Source organism: Rhipicephalus sanguineus, chromosome 1 (assembly GCF_013339695.2).
Source record: "Rhipicephalus sanguineus isolate Rsan-2018 chromosome 1, BIME_Rsan_1.4, whole genome shotgun sequence".
NCBI lineage: Eukaryota > Metazoa > Arthropoda > Arachnida > Ixodida > Ixodidae > Rhipicephalus > Rhipicephalus sanguineus.
In genome coordinates this window covers 206457651-206478483 of record NC_051176.1, presented here as the reverse complement: position 1 = coordinate 206478483, position 20833 = coordinate 206457651, and the positions used below count along the sequence as shown (strand labels likewise).

The 20833-nt window shown below is 43.2% G+C and overlaps 1 protein-coding gene and 1 long non-coding RNA gene across 35 annotated transcripts in view; one reads left to right on the top strand and one right to left on the bottom strand.

Moving 5' to 3' along the window:
- The window catches only part of LOC119406177 (ankyrin-2), a 345579-nt gene that overhangs the window by 92778 nt on the left and 231968 nt on the right, over nucleotides 1-20833 (bottom strand). For 29 of the 34 annotated variants that reach the window (XM_049418902.1, XM_049418869.1, XM_049418918.1 and 26 more), the window contains 6 exons: nucleotides 16149-19187; nucleotides 13275-13430; nucleotides 12885-13001; nucleotides 12411-12605; nucleotides 9945-11300; nucleotides 6573-8156 (listed from right to left, as the gene is read on the bottom strand). In XM_049418902.1, the coding sequence (XP_049274859.1) occupies nucleotides 6573-8156; nucleotides 9945-11300; nucleotides 12411-12605; nucleotides 12885-13001; nucleotides 13275-13430; nucleotides 16149-19187 (6447 nt within the window). Of the gene's footprint in view, nucleotides 1-6572; nucleotides 8157-9944; nucleotides 11301-12410; nucleotides 12684-12884; nucleotides 13002-13157; nucleotides 13431-16148; nucleotides 19188-20833 lie in introns of all 34 variants that reach the window. The other 5 variants (XM_049418849.1, XM_049418851.1, XM_049418848.1 and 2 more) reach the window with 5 other exon arrangements.
- On the top strand, nucleotides 11225-12413 carry LOC125759788 (uncharacterized). The gene is made up of 3 exons (XR_007417475.1): nucleotides 11225-11436; nucleotides 11716-11994; nucleotides 12268-12413. It is a non-coding gene; the product is annotated as an uncharacterized LOC125759788 (long non-coding RNA).

The following is a 20833-nucleotide window of genomic DNA, read 5'->3' as shown; positions in this document are numbered from 1 at the left end:
CATTTAGCTTGATTTCTCGGTAAGTAGAGCACTGCTGTTGATAATATTGCCGTTTTAGACGTTGTCATACATTGAGCTTTCACTCTGACATAAATTGTTGTTTGCCTTTAGTGTCCCTTCAAGACACTGCTTCATGATAATGCAAGGAAGGCAGTCTAATTTTTTTTTCAGTTTTTAAATTTCCGCGTTTCGTGGTTGGGGGTGCATGTCATATGCAGGGGCGGGTTATACACAAGTATGTACGGTATCATTTTAAACAGCGCCTCAACGTCATATGCAGCTGTGCATACTTGTCGGGTGCCGGAAGCCCCTAGGCCGCCTTGGCGCTGATGTCGGCCTTGTTCTTCAATATCGTATTCAGCGTACTTCTTGGGAAGCAGTACGCAGCGGCGACGTCAGACTTCTTTCCTCCATATTCAACTGAGTTGATTATTGCCAGCTTTACAGAGCACGGCAGGTTATTCCGTTTCATGGCAGCCATCGTGTTATCTGAGTTCGATTTAGTCAGATTCGACTGTAGTAAAGTTCATAGCTGCAGTAAAGATTTATTTACTAAATAAATTTACAAGCATGGTGTCACATGCACATAGGCAAACAAACACGTTTTATACAATGACTGCAAACATTCTCTGTCAAAGCGCTGGTGAATAGTGCAGGCAGAGGTAAACAAATACTACACACTGCCTCTCACTGCAATGCCCCTCTGAAACATTAGGAGGACACAAACTGAGTGGAAAATCAGTGAACACAAAGCCATCAGCCATACTGGCTTGCACAGGTTCTGCACCCACCACAGATTACCTGCAATACAGGGCATATTGGCCGCCTATGCACTCAGCTGCACAGAAAGCTAGTACATTAATATCATCGTAAAAAAACGCCAGGCCTGCGCTGAAACCGCAGCACAGTCACAGCGAAAGCTGCAAGAGCGGCGTTTCTAGAGCCCGTTAAGCTCTCTTGGGGCTACAATACAAGTACACTAGAAAGGTACCCACTACGTCATAAATCACAATTTTTGTGAAGTTCGGAAGCACCTACTAAGCCATTATTCGTCATTCGGCGGAGAAGCGAAGCACCAGCTACACGTCTGTAAGGCATTATGTGCACTTTGTTGACGCGACGACTGATGACGATGAAGAATTATGGCTCAGCCCTTTGTAATGGGTTGGAATCTTTAAACGGCCCACCAGTTATGTAATTTGCATTGGGTGACGCCCGGTCGCTATTTCCCTCTCCCGTCATGCTGTATAACATACGTTGACGTGGGAGAGAGACGGGGGGGTCGAAGAACTTTACTGAGACCCCGAGGAAATGGATCATGCGCTTATGGGCTTCCTTGACAACCAATACAAGTGCACTTGCGAGGAACCCACTACGCTATAAATCATTGTAATTTTACTGAGACCCCGAGGAAGTGGACCATGCGCTTATGGGCTTCCTCGGCAACCAATACAAGTGCACTTGCGAGGAACCCACTGCGCTATAAATCATTGTAATTTTTTAGAAGTAGGGCAGCAGGCACTGTGCCATTTTTTCATTCTACGGAGAGCGTTGGTACCTGCTAAACCCATGTAAGGCATTATGCGCACTTTGTTGATGCTGTGCCTGATGACGACGAAGAATCATGGCAGATCCCTTTGTAATGGGTTGGAAGCATTCAACCTAGGAACTGAGGAACCAACCAATCAATCAACAACCTACTCGATGCGCAATTCGCATTGTGTGACGCCTGGTTACAGAATTCGCGTTGTGCGACGCTTGGTGCTTATTTTACTCTTCTACCACGCTATATTGCATATGCTAGTGTGGTTCCTTCCCGACATGAAGCCTGTATAGGACCTTTTTGCAAAGTGGTTTCAAGCACCGGCATGGCTCAGAGGTTGAATACTGGGCCCACACGCAGAGGGCCCAGGTTCGAACCTCGTTCCATCCTGGAATTTTTTTCTTACTTAGTTTTTTTTCTTATTTCGAGCGATACTGGTTACGGACACCGGCGGCGGCGGCGGACAACTACGGCGCCAAAAACGGCCGGTGAAATGATCTCATAACAGCTTTCGCTGTAAAAGCGAAACGAAACGGGACAACAGAAAAGAAGACAAACACAGGTGCAATGGACGCGTGTGTTTGTCTTCCCTTCTGTTGTCCCATTTCGCTGCGCTATTTACAATGATATTAATGTAAAAACACCGACTCGCCCAATATTCAACTCTTTTAAAGCTAGCACACTTGCCTCAGGTACGCTGGTTAGAAGGATGTGCTCTCACCTCCCCTCCCCCCCATCCTAGTCCATGGTTGGCACGCAGGAAGATAGCATGCATCAAGCCAAGCCATGATCCTTTCTGTCTCACACTCACGCTTTCCCTCACACCCATAGACTAGTTCACAAGGTTCTCATTGCACTTGGATTTCATACTGCAAATCACGGTGATGGTGTAATTTATTTGTGTTTGGAGGGTTGGAAGGAAAACAGTGTGAAGAAGGCTTGAAAACTGGTTTTATGCTGTGAACGCACAGTGCACATGGTACATAGATGGATGTGGCAGCTCCTGTTTTTCAAAATGCATTTTATGCCATTTCACATTCCTTTTCCTTTGTATACAGATACCAGATTTAACCGTAACCAGTAATATGGCATGGTAGCAGTGCAGTAAGCAGTTTTTTCACTGCAGAATACATAGAAAAGTTGACAGTGCAGTGGCTGCTCGCTGTTACATCTGATATACTATCTTGTTAAATCTGGTACGATAAGTGGGTTCAACTGTAGCCACAAAACCAACTTGGAGCATCAAAGTACACAATATTGTATTTTAGTATTTTCACCTTTCTGTAGATCACAGTTTTAACTTTTCGACATTAAAAGTGTCAGCTTCATGTGAAGCAAGCAATGACCACAGCTTAGCGGCACCAAACCACAGCTACAGTTCTATCCAGGTCTACTTTTTGCTTATCACCCTTTTCGTCCTGTATCAGTCTATATGGTAGCTTCATCTTGTGAAAACAAACACACTACTTTTCCGGAGTAAATTTTAACTTACAGCTGCACAATAAGGATATCTTATAATGCTGTGTGCAAGGAAGTGATCTTTGAAAGCCCACTAATCTTCCAAATGGTACTTTACTATATGCTTTTTTTTTTATCGGAAACAGATTGATAAAAAAAATGTAAGAGAGAGCATCACTTCAGCTGGATTATCTGAAGGCGTGGAAATTACTTACCCGACAACTCATAGTGCAACATTAGCTAGTAGACAAAGTTATACCCCTGTCACACGGCAAATCTAAGGTCATTTACAACGAATGACATTAGGTGAACTTAAAGGAGCACTGACATCAAATTTGCGCATGTCAAGATTTTTGCATCAACGAGTAGTTATCCACCCCCTAGTAGCAATTCGCGACCCAAAATGCCACTGAGGGATGAATAACTATCTGTTTTATTGATTTAGATCACCGCTATCTAGCACGATCCAAAACGGCCGGGAAGCCCGCCACTTTTTTGCGCCGGCAGCGCCACCTCCAGACCGCACCCCAGCTGACCACTTGTCTACAGAAAGGAGTGATGTGAGGCTCAGCTGCTCAGCCAACATTTCGTCTGCTAGGCGCACACGTTCAGTCATGCCTTGTCACCAGCATCGCCGTCGTCAAAAGCGTCGACTAGTGTTGAAGACGACATTCTGGAACTTGGAATTGCCGCGATTCGCGACGTCGTGAATCATTTTCGCTTCGATGCTTTGCAAAACAGCAAATCAAAAATGGATGCCGTTCCAAGCAGCAACGAGGAGGTGCCCGGAGACGCACGCTTCGGCCATGCTCGCTGGTGTGTCTCAATTAGCTATATTAGAGAATTTTAGCGTGCACGGCATTCCGGTATACGCAAAGGGGTCTACGGAATATCGGTATAGCGAATGCACACGAGCGGAGAAATAGAATATGTTAGGTTTTTTACAATAGCAATTCTGTGCTTGCAAAGTTCTTCGTTGTGCCGCCAGATGGCCCCACCTATCCGGCCTCTCACGGTTACAACTGCAGTAACCCGGTATTACGCCAGCGCAACGAAGTCTACGACCGAACTAAAATTCACTATTAATGCTACCTGCGTGTTACTTGTTAGCGATGATATTTATCTATATGCTACTCCACTTTGATAGCTTGTTGTTGTGCCTGCATGTACCTCACGTGTAATGAAATTACACACTCATTCCGCTTTTTCCACACTGCCAACAACACCATTCCCCGACATGCTGACTGACGAACACACGTCGAATCATGCTTTTACCTTTCGCCTGTCTTTTCTTTGTGGTTTGCGTCTTGTAATTTCATGAAATCATTCAAAGCGGCGCGATGAAGATCAGGCATGAAGAGTGAGAGCGTTTCCAGGCGTTGGCGCCACGATAAAAACACTCGAATCGTCAACGTCATCGCTACTAGTGCATCGTCACTCAGGATGGTATGCACCACACCGAACATGTCACAGTAGTGTCGATGTCGCAGGATGATGAAAGCCCTTTGAGCTTTCGTACGCTATTTGCCCTCGAAATAAATTAACTTCCAGATGACGGACACCATTCAAACTTGGTCAAAAATACTTATGCATACCAAACAATCGAATGAAAGACACATCTCGAGCTTGAAATTTTGTGTCAGTGCCTCTTTAATGTCATTTTACCTGCCTGCTGTCACACGACGAAAACAAATATAATTTTAAAAATGATGACCATGGCGTTAGCCCTCCTGAGCCGTGACTTTGGAAAAAATAAAAATCTATTAAAACTTGCATCTAACATACGTGTATCCTCGAAAATAATTTTCTATCACTAAAAAGGTGCTCCAAGAATATAAACGCAGCCGTTTTACCTAACTTGCCACAGCTGCACGACACAAACGAAGTCAAGCCAAGAACCAAGTGAAAACCAACATGGCCGACGATATGACCGGGCGTGGGTACAGTGAACTGAAGCGTGAGAGCACGACTGACACTCCGGCTGCAGAAATGAGACGGCGGCAGCTAATTCGTGTAGTCACCACCTTGATCACCAAAACACGTGCAATCGGACGATCAACACTCGCGATACAGGCAACAACAAGAGAGCACAAATGAAACGTGGCCGGCGTCCAGCCGCTGTAGTTGAGAGTAGCTTTCTTTTATAACTTTCGCGCGTGCTGTTACGTCATCAAACCTGTAATAAGTTAATCTAATAAAGAATAAGATATTTACGAATTGTAAAAGTTACGTATACAAAAGTCAACAGTCATCTCCCTAAAAGGTTCCTGGCGTCGAGACTATGCGTTCGGTCCGAAATCGAATGCAAATATGTTTCGGGAACTCATTCGACAGGAAATGTCATTTTCATCGATTGGCATTAGTTTCCCCGTGTGACAGCAAACAAATGGCATTACAAACGAATGACATTAGCTGCAAATGACATTAGATTTGCTGTGTGACAGGTGTATTACCCAATTAACTTCATAATTATGCATTTTCAGGCACATGTCACAACGAAGATATGTATTTTGTGAGTAATATGACTTCTACAACAGCATAAACTACACACCAAGCTTTTAAAATTCATTGTATGGGCTCGTGTAACTGCACTGCATTTAACACTAGCCTTGCAAATAACGTATTCAAACTTAGTGACAAATTGTACTGATGTACTGATGTTCCAGTTAAAAATTATCAGAACTATAGAAATCACATGCTCATAGCAAACGTGAACTAAATCATCAGTGTACTTCTTGTGTTTCACTGTAGGCAAAGGCTTTGCAGTGAATTATGGCATGCCTTTACAAACTTTTGACTTACAAGAGCAACATGTTTGCAAATAGAAAAACAGTGCCAAAGGACAGCCCACAAAGTGAAGCACACACCACAAGTACTGCGTGTGTGCTTTTTGGTTCTGTTGCTTATTCTCTTTGCCTTGTGAACCAGCTTTTGGCCCTGCTTTCCCATTTATGAACATGTGTAACCAACTAAACCAACATACCAAACATCTGAAAAACAGCATCATTCAAGATATATTCTTGTCAAATATAACAGAAAACAATATTTTCATAGCATATGCTTCCTATACAGTATATACATTTGTGAATTTGTCCCACAAAATAAACTCTGTAGATTCACTTATAATGCCATGCCTTTTCAAAAACAAAAACTAAAACACAGGTCCTACTTAAACAACATCCAGCCACCACTCATTCTCACTCAAGCTTCGAAACTTATAAATGAAAGCATATAATTGAACTGTATACTAGCAGTAAAAATGGCAACTTACTTTCCTCTTAATCCGCTGTCACCCACAATTGAAAACTCTGCCATTATAGGATTTGCAATAATAATAATAATAATAATAATAATAATAATAATAATAATAATAATAATGTCAGCCTTTTTGGAAGCACCTATGACACACCTAAGCTACTTTAGCCATGGAGATGCATGTTACACATTAATTCAAGCATGTCCAATAAACAAAAAGGCACAAAAAAAGAACAATCATTCAGGCAAAATCATTCACTCTAGGCAGCTAAAAAGCAGAAAATAAAAAGCAATGGCCAACAAAGCCAAGTAGTACCTTCACCCAGTCCTGCGACCGTCATGGCTGCTTCCCCTCGGGTTGGAGATGGTGCATCCAGGTCATCCTGGCTGAGTGCCCGCCCCAACTTCAGCAACACTTTTTCCTTGGTCTCAGGGTCGTGAGGTGATAGAGGTGGACCTTCAGTTGCCATCATAGATCGATATTCTGGAATGATCGCAGCCTCAGGAACTAAGCCAGCAGGAGGGTATGGAGCCACCCCTGATGACTGCTCAGGGAAAAGTTGCGCCAAAAGCTCTGCTTCTTCGGGTGTAACTTCTCTTTTGGCTCCATAGCCTCCTTCTGCAGTAAGAACATCCTTGAGCCGATCGTCCACTTTAGGCTTGCCTATGTCACCAAACATCTTGTCAAGAATATCAGCCGAGAGTTCTGGCTTTGATGAGCCTGATGTTGTGGCTGATGTCACAACTGATGTGGTGCATACAATCGTCTCTGGTCCAGAAATCTCTCTTTTAAGAATGGCTGTCTTTGCCTCCGTTGGCTTTCCAGCTGCACTTTCTGCAAAGTGCATGGAGCCTGAGGGGCTTGACGGCAGGTGCTCTGTGGAAGCAGTTTCTTTCCCTGGTGAAGAACTAGAGCGCTTTGTAATTGACACAACTTCAACAGAACCATCCGGAAGTTTTTTTACTTCTCGTGTTGTCACAGCTGATGGATCGTCACTAGATAAGCCTCTTGCGAATTCACCCATTTTTGCAAATAAGCTGCTTGCTGTACTTCCAAGTTCTTCAGCCCCTTGCTCAATGTGCTCCGTGACTTGCTGAATACCATCAGATGTTGTTGTCACTAGTCGCCTGATAATGGTTGGTTTACCATCAACAACAGTAGTTTCAATCCTTCGAGAAACAGTTCCATCTGACCCATCTCCAGGAAAGTCAGAGACAAAGGGTGCATCCCCAGCTTCCCTTCTGATGACCTGCACCACTTCAACATGGCCTTCTGGAGTCTCTTTCACTTCTCGCTTAACTACAGCTGATGGATCCTTGGCTAGCTCTGCTTCCCATGGGATGGCGGGATCCACAGTTCTTGTACACGATTCACCGGAATGCTTGTCTTCAGGAAGTTTACCAACAACATGCTTTGTAACTCTGACAACTTCCACAACACCACCAGGTACTTCTTTTATCTCTCGTGTCATATGTGTTGGTGGAAATCCTTCTATGCTACTAGCCACAGTTTTGGGTGATGCTGGCTGGAATACTTTTGTGCCATCTTGCTCCATGTGCTTAAGTTCAGGAGCTTTGGCAACATCATGTTTTGTAACTTCAATGACTTCAACAATGCCGCCTGGGGTTTCCTTCAACTCTCGTTTTGGTGTTGATGGTGACTCTTCATCCGAACTCTTTGACTTTGAGCCACGTGGAAATATCTTCTTGGGAATCTTCGACACTTTTGACAGGAGACCAGGGCTTGATGGCTTTGAAACTTCGTGAGTGGTCACTTCGATGACTTCAACAACACCACCAGGGGTTTCCTTAGTTTCCTGTCTTTCCATAGTGGGCAGCTCCATTCCTGGCAGCGCAATTTCAGCACCTTGAGTAGCCCCATCAGGAACGTGCTCCCCAACTGCAATAGATATTCCTGGTTCTTCAACCCACTCCCCTGCAGCCCGACTTATGCTTTTTGACAATGCTGTTGGTTCATTTGTGTTTCCACTTTGTGGCGGTGCTCGCACGGGGAGTTTTGACTTTGTATGAAGGAAGGTATTATCATGTGGTCTCTGAACACCACCTGCAGCGACATGAACGTCTACAAGACATTCAGGTGTTTCTGCAACCTTCCTTCCTGCAGCGACTGCTTGTGATTCAATATCCAGCCTTTGCTCATGATGACCATGGTACAGGGTCTTTGGTGCAGCACCTTCTTTGCTCAACTGTTTTGGCACCTTCTGTATTTCATGCTTTTTCACATGCATAATATCAGTTAATGCTGCTAGGTCCCCCTCAAGAATACCAGCTCTGCCATCAAAAGGAAACAGTTCTGAAATTTTCTCATCACCAAATCGAACCATGCCATCTGGCATTTTGACAACACTGTGAGCAGTAACCTCAACAACTCTCACAAAATCACCCGGAGTCTTAAAATCACATTCTTTGATACCCAGTAGTGGTTTGGCACTCTGTTTATACTCCCTAGTTTCTTGAACATCCTCCGACTCCTTATCAAAAGATTCCTTTTGCACTTCTGACAGTTTTTTTCCTCCTGTATATATTCTAGTAGTATTGGATGGCATAAAATGTGCATCAGAGACATACGGTTTGTTATCAAATGGTGTTCTAGAAACAGTACTAATCTGATCAAGAGATGCAAAATTCAGTGCTGTTATGACTTCTTTTGAATCACCTTCTCCTACAGTGCGCTTCTCAGATGGCTTATGAAAGTCAACTCTCTCTTCCCTCAAGCTAAGTTGTTCACGTAAGTTACTGCTATGAAGAGGCACAGAAAAATTAACCATACTTGCATCACTAGGCTTTTCAGGTTCCTGTATGCCAGTGGTCTCAGGAAGTTTATTCCCATTACCGGCAGAAGCAGCTAATGGCTCTCCAATTGAAATGCTATCGTTTAAACCACAAGAAAACATTTTTTTTGACACCTCAGTCATTTGAGGCATGAAGCATTTATCATGCTGTTTGCTATGTTTTACACTTATCTCGGCTGCAATGTTAGTGCCCTCTGGCAAATCCACATTACCAGGTATCATGACAGAGTCTGCTCCAGATTTTGAAAGACTTTGCACACTGTCAATAAAGTATGCTTTTGAATCAGGCATATCAATGTAATGACATTTACCAGTTCCTGGTGATTCTGATACTGCACTACCTTTACAAATGTGTGAAGACTGGGTTTCTGAGGTCCGCACTGTCTTGAATAAAAGCTTTTCATCTGACCTCTCTCCAAACTCTGAACTCATTTGGGTATCCTCATTACATTGCCCGCTAACATTTTCTTTTGTAAGTGGCACAGCAAGACCTACTCCAAGTTTCTCTGGAACCGTTACAGTGACCTTACCCTGTATGTCTACATCAGGCCCACTAGTATTAATGCCATCCATCTTCAGCAACTCTTCAGTCCTTACAGTTCCTTGAGAACCTTGCACGAATACTTTTTGCTGACGTCTGTCAACTGGTACCTTATATTTTTCTGCTAAGCTACTGGAAACATCAACATCTGACACCAAGCTGTTAACATGATCTATCTTTTTCTTATCAGCACCTATATTTGGTACGCTGGTATGGTCGCATACAGTAGTACCTGACCGTCCTTCACATGAAATGGCAGGCTTAGAACTACGAGAAAACATCCTCTTGGGCAACTTGGTCATTTTTGACATAAAACCTTTTTCTGAATGCTTACCTAGCTTTGGGGTGCTTATTTCAATCACTCCTTTGCTCCCTTCTGGCAGCTGCACAGTAACTTCCTTTTCATAAAGAGAAACACTGACATCTGCTTCTGGCTTTTTGGTGGTCTTTACATGGGTCTGCAGCTCCACTCCCACGTCAGGCATCTTGATGTCAGTAGACTCAGCTGCTGTGGAATGCTCATCTGTTGAACCACTACTCTTAGGACTATGGTGAAATATTTTCTTGGGAAACTTGGCCATTTTTGACATGAAACCTTTATCGGATGCTTTCCCAGTTTCTGAAACATCGATTTCCAACTTTCCTGCAACACTTTCTGAAGTGCCTGCAGAACCATCCTTTGCAGGAATCGTAATATCTGCGCTTGCTTCTGGTTTTGTTGGAAGCTTGGCTTCTATCTTCAGGGTTGCTTCAGGTTGAGGTATGTCAACATGAGCACCTTCAGCAGTTACTATAGGCTCTTCAAAGGAAGTCCCAGCCTTTTTACCATGAGGGAGCAGCTTTTTAGGCAACTTAGAGATTTTTGACACAAAACCTGCATCTGATGACTTGCCAACTTCTGACGTTACTTCAACTTTCCCTTCAATGCCACCTGCCAAGTCCAAAGTAACTTCACTCTCAGGCAACAAAATGCCTTCTTCTGCTACAGGCTTTTTATCTTTCACGTGCAACTTTACGTGAGCTTCCGGTAATTCAGCTGGGACATCACTGACAAGTTCTGGAGCACCTTCAAGAGACACTTCTCCCTTAGAGCTGTGAGGAAACATCTTTTTGGGAAATTTAGCCATCTTTGACATGAACCCACTATCTGAAGGCTTCTCTACCTCTGCAACAGCTATTTCAGAATCTCCTCCAATACCCCCTGTTAAATCCACAGCGAGCTTTTTCCCTTTCAAAACATCACTTTCAATCTTTCCTGAACCTTCTACATCCACTACCAAATCAGCTTCAGGCACATTTACTTCAGCATCCCCAACCAATCCAGAGGCATATTCAATGGAATCCTTTCCCTTAGGGCTATGCAAAAGCATTTTTTGGGAAACATTGTCCATCTTTATCATAAATCCACTGCCTGCTGGCTTCCCAAGTTCTGGAGTTGTTATTCCGAGTTTTCCTTCACTACCCTCAGGTACACCTGCAGACACTTCAGGCAATGAAACATCCACGTCTAACTCAGGCCTTTCATGACTTTTTGAATCCACCTTTAGGCGAGTTTCAGGCAATTTCACCTGAACACCACTAGCAACTTCTGGTGCCTCTCCAAGAGATACGCTTCCCTTGGAGCCATGAGAAAACATTTTCTTAGGAAGTTTCGCCATTTTTGACATAAAGCTGCCATCTGATGGTTTACCTATTTCTGGACCAGATATTTCAACTTGCCCTTCAATGCCTTGTGGCAAATCAACGCTCACTGTCTTATCAGGAATTCCAATGTCAGTTTCAGCTTCAAGGCTAGGCTTTTCGGGACCTTTTACGCCAATTTTCAGGTGAGCTTCAGGCATTTTTGCATGTACATCACCGACTTCTGGTGCCCCTTCGAAAGAGACACTACCTTCCTTTGAGCCATGAGGAAACATTTTCTTGGGAAGTTTGGCCATCTTCGACATAAATCCTCCTTCGGATGGCTTACCTATTTCTGGGCCAGATATTTCAACTTGCCCTTCAATGCCTCGTGGCAAATCAACACTCACTGTCTTATCAGGAATTCCAATGTCAGTTTCAGCTTCAAGACTAGGCTTTTCGGGGCCTTTTACGCCAATTTTCAGGTGAGCTTCAGGCATTTTTGCATGAACATCACCGACTTCTGGTGCCCCTTCTACAGAGATACTACCTTCCTTTGAGCCATGAGGAAACATTTTCTTTGGAAGTTTGGCCATCTTTGACATAAATCCTCCTTCACATGGCTTGCCTATTTCTGGACCAGATATTTCGATGTGCCCTTCAATGCCTTGTGGCAAATCAACACTCACTGTCTTATCAGGAATTCCAATGTCAGTTTCAGCTTCAATGCTAGGCTTTTCAGGACCTTTCACACCAATTTTCAGGTGAGCTTCAGGCATTTTTGCATGAACACCACCAACTTCTGGCGCTCCTTCGATAGAGATGCTACCTTCCTTTGAGCCATGAGGAAACATTTTCTTAGGAAGTTTTGCCATCTTTGACATAAAGCCACCATCTGATGGTTTACCTATTTCTGGACCAGATATTTCAACTTTTCCCTCAATACCTTCCGGCAAATCAATACCAACACTTTTATCTGGCATTCCAATATCAGCTTCAAGGACTGGCTTTTCAATACCTCTCACATCCATTTTCAGGTGAGCTTCAGGCATTTTAGCATGAACATCACCGACCTCTGGTGCCCCTTCCACAGAGATGCTACCTTCCTTTGAGCCATGAGGAAACATTTTCTTAGGAAGTTTTGCCATCTTTGACATAAAGCCACCATCTAATGGTTTACCTATTTCTGGACCAGATATTTCAACTTTTCCCTCAATACCTTCTGGCAAATCAATACCCACACTTTTATCTGGCATTCCAATATCAGCTTCAAGGACTGGCTTTTCAATACCTCTCACATCCATTTTCAGGTGAGCTTCAGGCATTTTAGCATGAACATCACCGACCTCTGGTGCCCCTTCCACAGAGATACTACCTTCCTTTGAGCCATGAGGAAACATTTTCTTAGGAAGTTTTGCCATCTTTGACATAAAACCTCCATCTGATGGCTTACCTATTTCTGGACCAGATATTTCGATGTGCCCTTCAATGCCTTGTGGCAAATCAACACTCACTGTCTTATCAGGAATTCCAATGTCAGTTTCAGCTTCAATGCTAGGCTTTTCAGGACCTTTCACACCAATTTTCAGATGAGCTTCAGGCATTTTTGCATGAACACCACCAACTTCTGGCGCTCCTTCGATAGAGATGCTACCTTCCTTTGAGCCATGAGGAAACATTTTCTTAGGAAGTTTTGCCATCTTTGACATAAAGCCACCATCTGATGGTTTACCTATTTCTGGACCAGATATTTCAACTTTTCCCTCAATACCTTCCGGCAAATCAATACCCACACTTTTATCTGGCATTCCAATATCAGCTTCAAGGACTGGCTTTTCAATACCTCTCACATCCATTTTCAGGTGAGCTTCAGGCATTTTAGCATGAACATCACCGACCTCTGGTGCCCCTTCCACAGAGATGCTACCTTCCTTTGAGCCATGAGGAAACATTTTCTTGGGAAGTTTTGTCATCTTTGACATAAAGCCACCATCTAATGGTTTACCTATTTCTGGACCAGATATTTCAACTTTTCCCTCAATACCTTCTGGCAAATCAATTCCCACACTTTTATCTGGCATTCCAATATCAGCTTCAAGGACTGGCTTTTCAATACCTCTCACATCCATTTTCAGGTGAGCTTCAGGCATTTTAGCATGAACATCACCGACCTCTGGTGCCCCTTCCACAGAGATACTACCTTCCTTTGAGCCATGAGGAAACATTTTCTTAGGAAGTTTTGCCATCTTTGACATAAAGCCTCCATCTGATGGCTTACCTATTTCTGGACCAGATATTTCAACTTTTCCATCAATGCCTTCAGGCAGGTCAACAGTAACGGTCTTATCAGGTAGTCCAATATCAGCTTCTAAGCCTGGCTTTTCAGGACCTTCCAACTCCATCTTGAGGTGAGCTTCAGGCACCTTTACCTGTAGTTCACTTGCAACATCTGGTACCTCTCCGACTGTAACACTTCCCTTTGTGCCATGGGGAAACATCTTCTTGGGAAGTTTGGCCATCTTTGACATAAATCCTCCTTCAGATGGCTTACCTATTTCTGGACCAGATATTTCAATTTTTCCTTCAACACCTTGTGGCAAATCAACACTCACCGTCTTATCAGGAATTCCAATGTCAGTTTCAGCTTCAAGGCTAGGCTTTTCGGGACCTTTTACACCAATCTTCAGGTGAGCTTCAGGCATTTTTGCATGAACATCACCAATTTCTGGTGTCCCTTCAACAGAGATACTACTTTCCTTTGAGCCGTGAGGAAACATTTTCTTAGGAAGTTTCGCCATCTTTGACATAAAGCCTCCTTCAGATGGCTTACCTAATTCTGGACCAGATATTTCAACTTTTCCATCAATGCCTTCAGGCAAGTCAACACTCATGGTCTTATCAGGTAGTCCGATATCACCTTCTAGGCCTGGCTTTTCGGGACCTTTCAACTCCATCTTAAGGTGAGCTTCAGGCACCTTTACCTGTAGTTCACTTGCAACTTCTGGTGCTTCTCCAACTGTAACACTTCCCTTTGTGCCATGGGGAAACATCTTCTTGGGAAGCTTGGCCATCTTTGACATAAATCCTCTATCTGAATGTTTACCGATTTCTGGAGTGGCTATCTCAATTTTTGTTTCTCCGCCTTCTGGCAAATCAACAGCCACTTTCGTATCAGGCAATGCAAACTGAGCTTCTACTTCCGGTTTTTCAGGACCTTTCATATCTATCTTAAGGTGAGGTTCAGGCATCTTTACCTGAATGTCACCAACACTGTCAGCTGCTCCTTCAATAGAAACACTTCCCTTTGGACCATGAGGAAATATTTTCTTGGGGAACTTGGCCATCTTTGACATAAATCCTCCATCTGATGGTCTGCCAATTTCAGGAGTGGACGCCTCAACTTTTCCATCAACACCTTCTGGAAAGTCAACAGCCAGTTCTCTATCAGGAAGTCCAATTTCAGCTTCTAACTCTGGTCTTTCAGGCCCTTTCACTTCCACGTTAAGCTGAGCTTCAGGAATCTTTATCTGAGCTCCACTGATTGCTTCTGGTGCTTCAATTGAAACACTTCCTTTAGAACCATGAGGTAGCATTTTCTTGGGGAGCTTGGCCATCTTTGACATAAAGCTACCATCTGGTGCCTTGCCAATTTCTGGAGCAGACAGTTCGACTTTTCCTTCCATGCCATCTGGCAAGCCAACAGTCACCTTGTTATCGGGCAGTGCAATCTCACTTTCTAGTTCTGGTTTTTCAGGAGCTTCTGCATCTGCCTTAAAATGAGCCTCAGGCATCCTCACATGAATTTCACCAAGACTTTCTGACGTCCCTTCTACAGAAACAGTTCCTTTTGAGCCATGGGGAAACATTTTCTTAGGAAGCTTGGCCATTTTCGACATAAATCCACCATCTGATGGTCTGCCAATTTCAGGGGTGGATACCTCCACTTTTCCTTCAAGTGGTTCTGGTGAACCAACAGCCACAGTTTTACCTGTCATTACAATGCCACCCTCCACTTCAGGTCTTTCGGGACCTTTTACATCCATCTTGAGGTGAGTTTCAGGCATCCTCATCTGAACATCAACTTCAGGCGCATCTTCAACAGAAACACTGCCCTTAGAGCCATGGGGAAACATTTTCTTAGGAAATCTTGCCATCTTTGACATAAAGCCACCATCTGATGATTTACCAACTTCTGGTGTTGAAATCTCAACCTTTCCTTCTATGCCTTCTGGTAGGTGAACATCTACTTTCTTAGACGGCAGTGTAATATCACCTTCTAGTTCAGGCTTTTCAGGACCTTTCACGTCCATCTTAATATGAGCTTCAGGCATCTTTACCTGAACATCACCAATGCCTTCTGGTGCCCCTTCAATAGAAACACTTCCTTTTGAGCCATGGGGAAACATCTTCTTAGGAAGCTTGGCCATCTTTGACATAAATCCTTTATCTGAAGGTTTGGCAAGTTCTGGGACTGGCATTTCAACTTTTCCTTCCATGCCTTCCGGCAAGTCAACCACTTTTCTATCAGACAAACTAACATCACTTTCCACTACAGGTTTTTCACCACCTTTCACATCCAACTTTAGGTGAACCTCAGGCGCCTTTGCTTGAATATCGCCAATTTCTGGTGTCCCCTCAACAGAAACACTGCCCTTTGAGCCATGAGGAAACATTTTCTTTGGAAACTTGGCCATCTTCGACATAAAACCTCTTTCTGATGATTTCCCCATTTCAGGAGTCGACAACTGAAGTTTGCCTTCAATGCCTTCTGGTATGTCTGCAGCCACTTTCAAATCAGGCAGTTCTATATCACCCTCTACTTCAGGCTTTTCAGGACTTTTCACATCCATCTTTAGGTGAGCTTCAGGCATTTTCACCTGAACATCAATGCCTTCTGCTGCGCCTTCAACAGAAGCACTTGCCTTTGAGCCATGAGGAAATATTTTCTTTGGAATCTTGCCCATCTTCGACACGAAGCTATCGTCAGATATTTTGCCAATTTCTGGAGTCGACATTGCAACTTTTGCTTCTGTACCTTCAGGAAAGTCCATAGCCACTTCTTTATCGGGAAGTCCAATTTCAGCTTCTAATTCTGGTCTTTCAGGACCTTTTACATCCACTTTAAGCTGAGCTTCAGGAGCCTTTATCTGAGCTCCACTGATTGCTTCTGGTGCTTCAATTGAAACACTTCCTTTAGAACCATGAGGAAAAATTTTCTTGGGTAATTTAGCCATCTTTGCCATAAAGCCTCCATCTGATGGCTTAGGGACACCAGGATGTGATATCTCCACCCTGCCTCCAATACTCTCTGGTATCTCCACAGAAACTCCTTTTCCAGGCAGAGTATCAAAATCTGCTTGAGGCTCATCTGGAATGTTCGCCTTTATATCCAGATTACTTCCTGCCTTTGGAATACTACCATGAACATCCAGGGGTTGTGCTGACAAGCCCTGAGGTGCTTGAACTTTTGCATCCTCAGGAAGCAACTTCTTTGGCATTGTTGTCATTTTAGACATGACGTCATATTCAGCCGATTTGCCCAGCGTGTCCAAGCTTGCATCAATATGTCCTTCGGGTCTGTCAGGTAGATTTGGTGTCCCTTTCTTTGTGGGCAATGTGATATCGACTATTGTTTCAGGCACTTCAAAGCCTTTACCTCTTGTTTCTATCTGTAGTTCTGGCTGCGAGAACTCAATGTCAATGCCTTTCATAGCAACTGATGGTCCTTCTACTGAAACACCATCCTTGGAATCATGTGAGAAAATCTTTCTTGGTAGCCTAGTCACCTTAGAGATGAAGCCTTTCTCGGATGACATAGATGGGTCTTGAGCACTCAGCTCAATGCTCCCCTCTACACCTTCAGGTACACTGGCCGCAAGTTCTTTTGGCAGTGTGTCAGATACCATTACCTCTTTATCTGTGTCTAGTGTAAGCTGTGTTTCAGGAACAGAAACATGGATACTTTCAGCTGATATTGATGGCTCTTCCACTGAAACATCACCTTTGAAACCATGAGGAAACATTTTTTTAGGAAATTTAGCCATTTTTGTCATGAAACCACTCTTTGTTGGTTTGCCATGCTCAGGGGTACTTGTTTCAATAGTGCCTTCTGCTTTATCTGGCCATTCAAGAGTGGTTTCCTTTGAAGTGAGTGAAAGCTCAACATCTGAATGGATATCTGGATGCTTTCCATCAACAGTAACCTCCAATTCTTTTGGCTGTGACTTGATTCCGCTAATGTCAATATCTATCATGGGCTCTTCAACAGAACCAGCCACTTCTACACCAGAAGGAAACGATGTTTTAATACCTTTACTCTTTTTCTTTATTTCAATATCTGGTAATTCTGGTTTGCCTACCTTTTTAATACCAATATCCACCCCGGAGGGCAATGACGTACGGCTGCTAATATCTACATCAATGGAAGCCGGCAGTGTTTGAGTATCGTCCTGTTTGATCTTAATGCCTTTTTCTTTTTTCTTCAATGTAGCATCCAATTTTGGCTCCTTTTTGGCTTTTTGTTTTGAGGAAGGAAGACTTTCACTCGCTGAAGAAGGTTCATCTTCTGATGAACTAGTCTTTGAACTGCGTGGAAACATTTTCTTTGGAATTTTGGCCATTCTCGCAAAGAATCTACCATCTGATTCTTTAACTATGTCACCCGTGCTTGTTTCTAAGTCTTCCCCGTCCTTTGCTAGTGCATCTTTTGACCCTTTTGAAGTAAATTTAGATGTGCCTACTTCTACATCCACACTTTTTATTTCATGTAAGGGCTTCTTTGACGGCTTTTCACTGGCTTTTGGCAAAGTGGCAGACTTTGGAAGCTTTCCAGACTTCTTTTTAGCAATAGGACTGCTTTCGGAAATTGATGATGGCTCTTCATCTGAAGCACTAGCTTTACCACTACGTGGAAACATTTTTTTAGGGAGCTTAGCCATTTTTGAAAGGAAACCAGTATCCTGTGATTTGCCGTCGGAGACAGAAAGCTCAACATCTTTGTCAACAGGCTCTGTAACTTCTTTTAGGTCTTTCTTTCTCTGCTTTAGTGGACTTGCTTCTTTTTGTTCTTTATGCTTTTCAGCATCACTTGTGTCAGGAATCTCAACTTCAAAACTAGGAAGCCTCTTTTTATCTTTATCTCCAGAGCTGCCTGTCCCCTCTGGACTTTTACTGCTTCTTTGTCGCTTAATATGGACTATTTCAACAATTTTTCCAGGAGTTTCTTTTACAATTTTCTCCACTTTCTCTACAAGGTTACCTTCAGGACTTTTTTGTACTCGCTTCTCCTGTTCCTCTATTGAAAAATCTGCTCCAAGTGACCCATTTTCCCCAGTTCTGGTTAGGTCAGGAGACAAGGAACGCTCTTTGCTCCTTCTTTTGAAAGAGGATGTTTTTGCAATATCTTTCTTAGGTGTCACATCTTCCTCAGGCAATGTACTTCCAGCATAACCTGCTGCAGTTGCACTGTCGGACGGGGTGTACGTATCCCTCAATCTGGGCAAAGTGTAATCAGGGCCTGGAGGACTTGGGCTCTTTTCTTTCTTATCTTTCTTCTTTTCTTTTTTCAGCTTGCCATCAGCAGCTGGCTCTTTGGAGGCATCTACAGCCTCTCTGATGCTTGAGACAGTCATGGCATCAGTGGTACTGGTGAAGTCCCTTTCAGGTGTGATACTGTCCCTGATCCTAGGCAGGCTGTAGTCAGGCCCTTGGGCTTTGGGGCTCTTCTCCCTCTTGCTTTTCTTCTTTGGGTCTCGAGGAGGAGCTGTCGGGCCTGTCTCAACAGCTGCCTGTTGAGTGACCTCTGCAGAATCAGTCTTCAAGACAGGTTCTTCTTCGAAAGTCTCTTCGACAGCCATCCGGGGAGCTGCCTTCTCCTTTGAACTTCCTCGCACAATGCGACCAATTGCCGCTGATATTGGAGATCCTTTCCTGACTCCTGGAACGGCCTTGCTGGTTCCTGTCCCCATAGACATTTTAAAAAGTCATCCCCAGCCACAAGCTGATTGGCTTAATTGAAGCAATAGCAATGTGCCATTAAATGCATCTAAAAGTACAAAATTTCACATCCACTATATTCAAGCAATAAGTTACAAGGCAAACTACAAAAGTCAGACATCCTGATATATTTCTAATATTTTTTGCACATTTAGACACATTTAATTATTGACTCTTATGAATCCAAGGATCTTCACCTCTGTCAAAAAAGAAGACTATGTCCTATTTATACTAAGTGCATGCAGAAAATATAATATAAAGGCAAGTTTCATTACAAGACATGCTTTTACAATTAGAGATAAAATTATCATAGTAGAATAATTGAAAGACATATTGTAGTGCAAGGAGGCAACCACCCAAAATATAAACAAGTACATGGTCAATACTATGTGTAGTTATTCCCCTGCACTACAATAAGGCCCTTAGGAAGCACTAACTAGCCCAGCAACAAGTCCTCCTGCAAAATTTTTGCTTGCAAAGCTTTACATGGCAGCAACCATAAGCATGACTTATGCTGTGACAGGCTTCATTAAAATGCCTCCATTCGTTTCACCAAAAGTCAGAAATCTAAGAACCTTACACATCACATCTTTTTTGTTGCTCCATGATGAAATGCAGCTGGTGCTATGTATATTACTCATGTCTCATAGTTTTCTGTACTGTTCAGTCATGCGAGACAATGCCGTTTGACACAGCATAATCGCAGCCACTAGCCACTAAATCACCCAGATATGATATTACTGTCAAATCAGTAATGCAACAGAGTGCAATAGTTGAATTTAACCTCTGAATCTCTTGCCTAAATACTGTGTAAGTATAGCAGTATCACATCTTAGTAAAGCATAATCTCCTATCCTATGCTAACGGGTACACATGAATACATAAAACACAAGCTGTTTGCCTCTTTGCATGCAATACTATTGCAATATCAAACTCAACTTTAGCACTGGACATTGCCATATGTGTCCTGAAAATTGTGTAAGTGTAAAAAAACAAACCAAATATCAACAAAGACTGCTCCAAAGCACAGCTTGCAATGTGAAAAAATAGCAGCATGCGTGTATAGTAGCCAAGCAAGCGGTGGACCTTTTTGAAAAAAATTTCACAGGCTCACTTACGGCCCGGCTTCTCAATGTAGTCAGAAGAGGGGCAACTGTCAGTCCACTACAGGGGGGCGAGGTCAGGTGACACACTAGCAGACTTGAAAACATTCCATTCCACTGTCAAGTGCTCTTAAAATATAGCCTCTATAACTCATCTTCATTCAAGTTATTGTTTAGGCTATATGGGTTATGAAATAAACACTGCAGGATTAGAAGAATATAGTATGGGAAAGAGCTGGCTGGTAAACTACAATAACAGCGTTCATGTATCTTGCCCACGCAACGAACACTTAATGGACATGACAGACTGTACGCCCCCTTTGTTTGGCTCCCAGCGAGCCATAAGCATATATTTCTGTGTGTGCGTCTTCAAAACAGTCTGTCTCTCTGCACTAATGTAGCATCCAAATAATTCTAACCAAAATGTAGATTTTAGCCCATACATTGTTTAAGTAACATCTCAATCGTCCTTCGTAAGAGTTGAGCCCATACATAATTTTTTTAT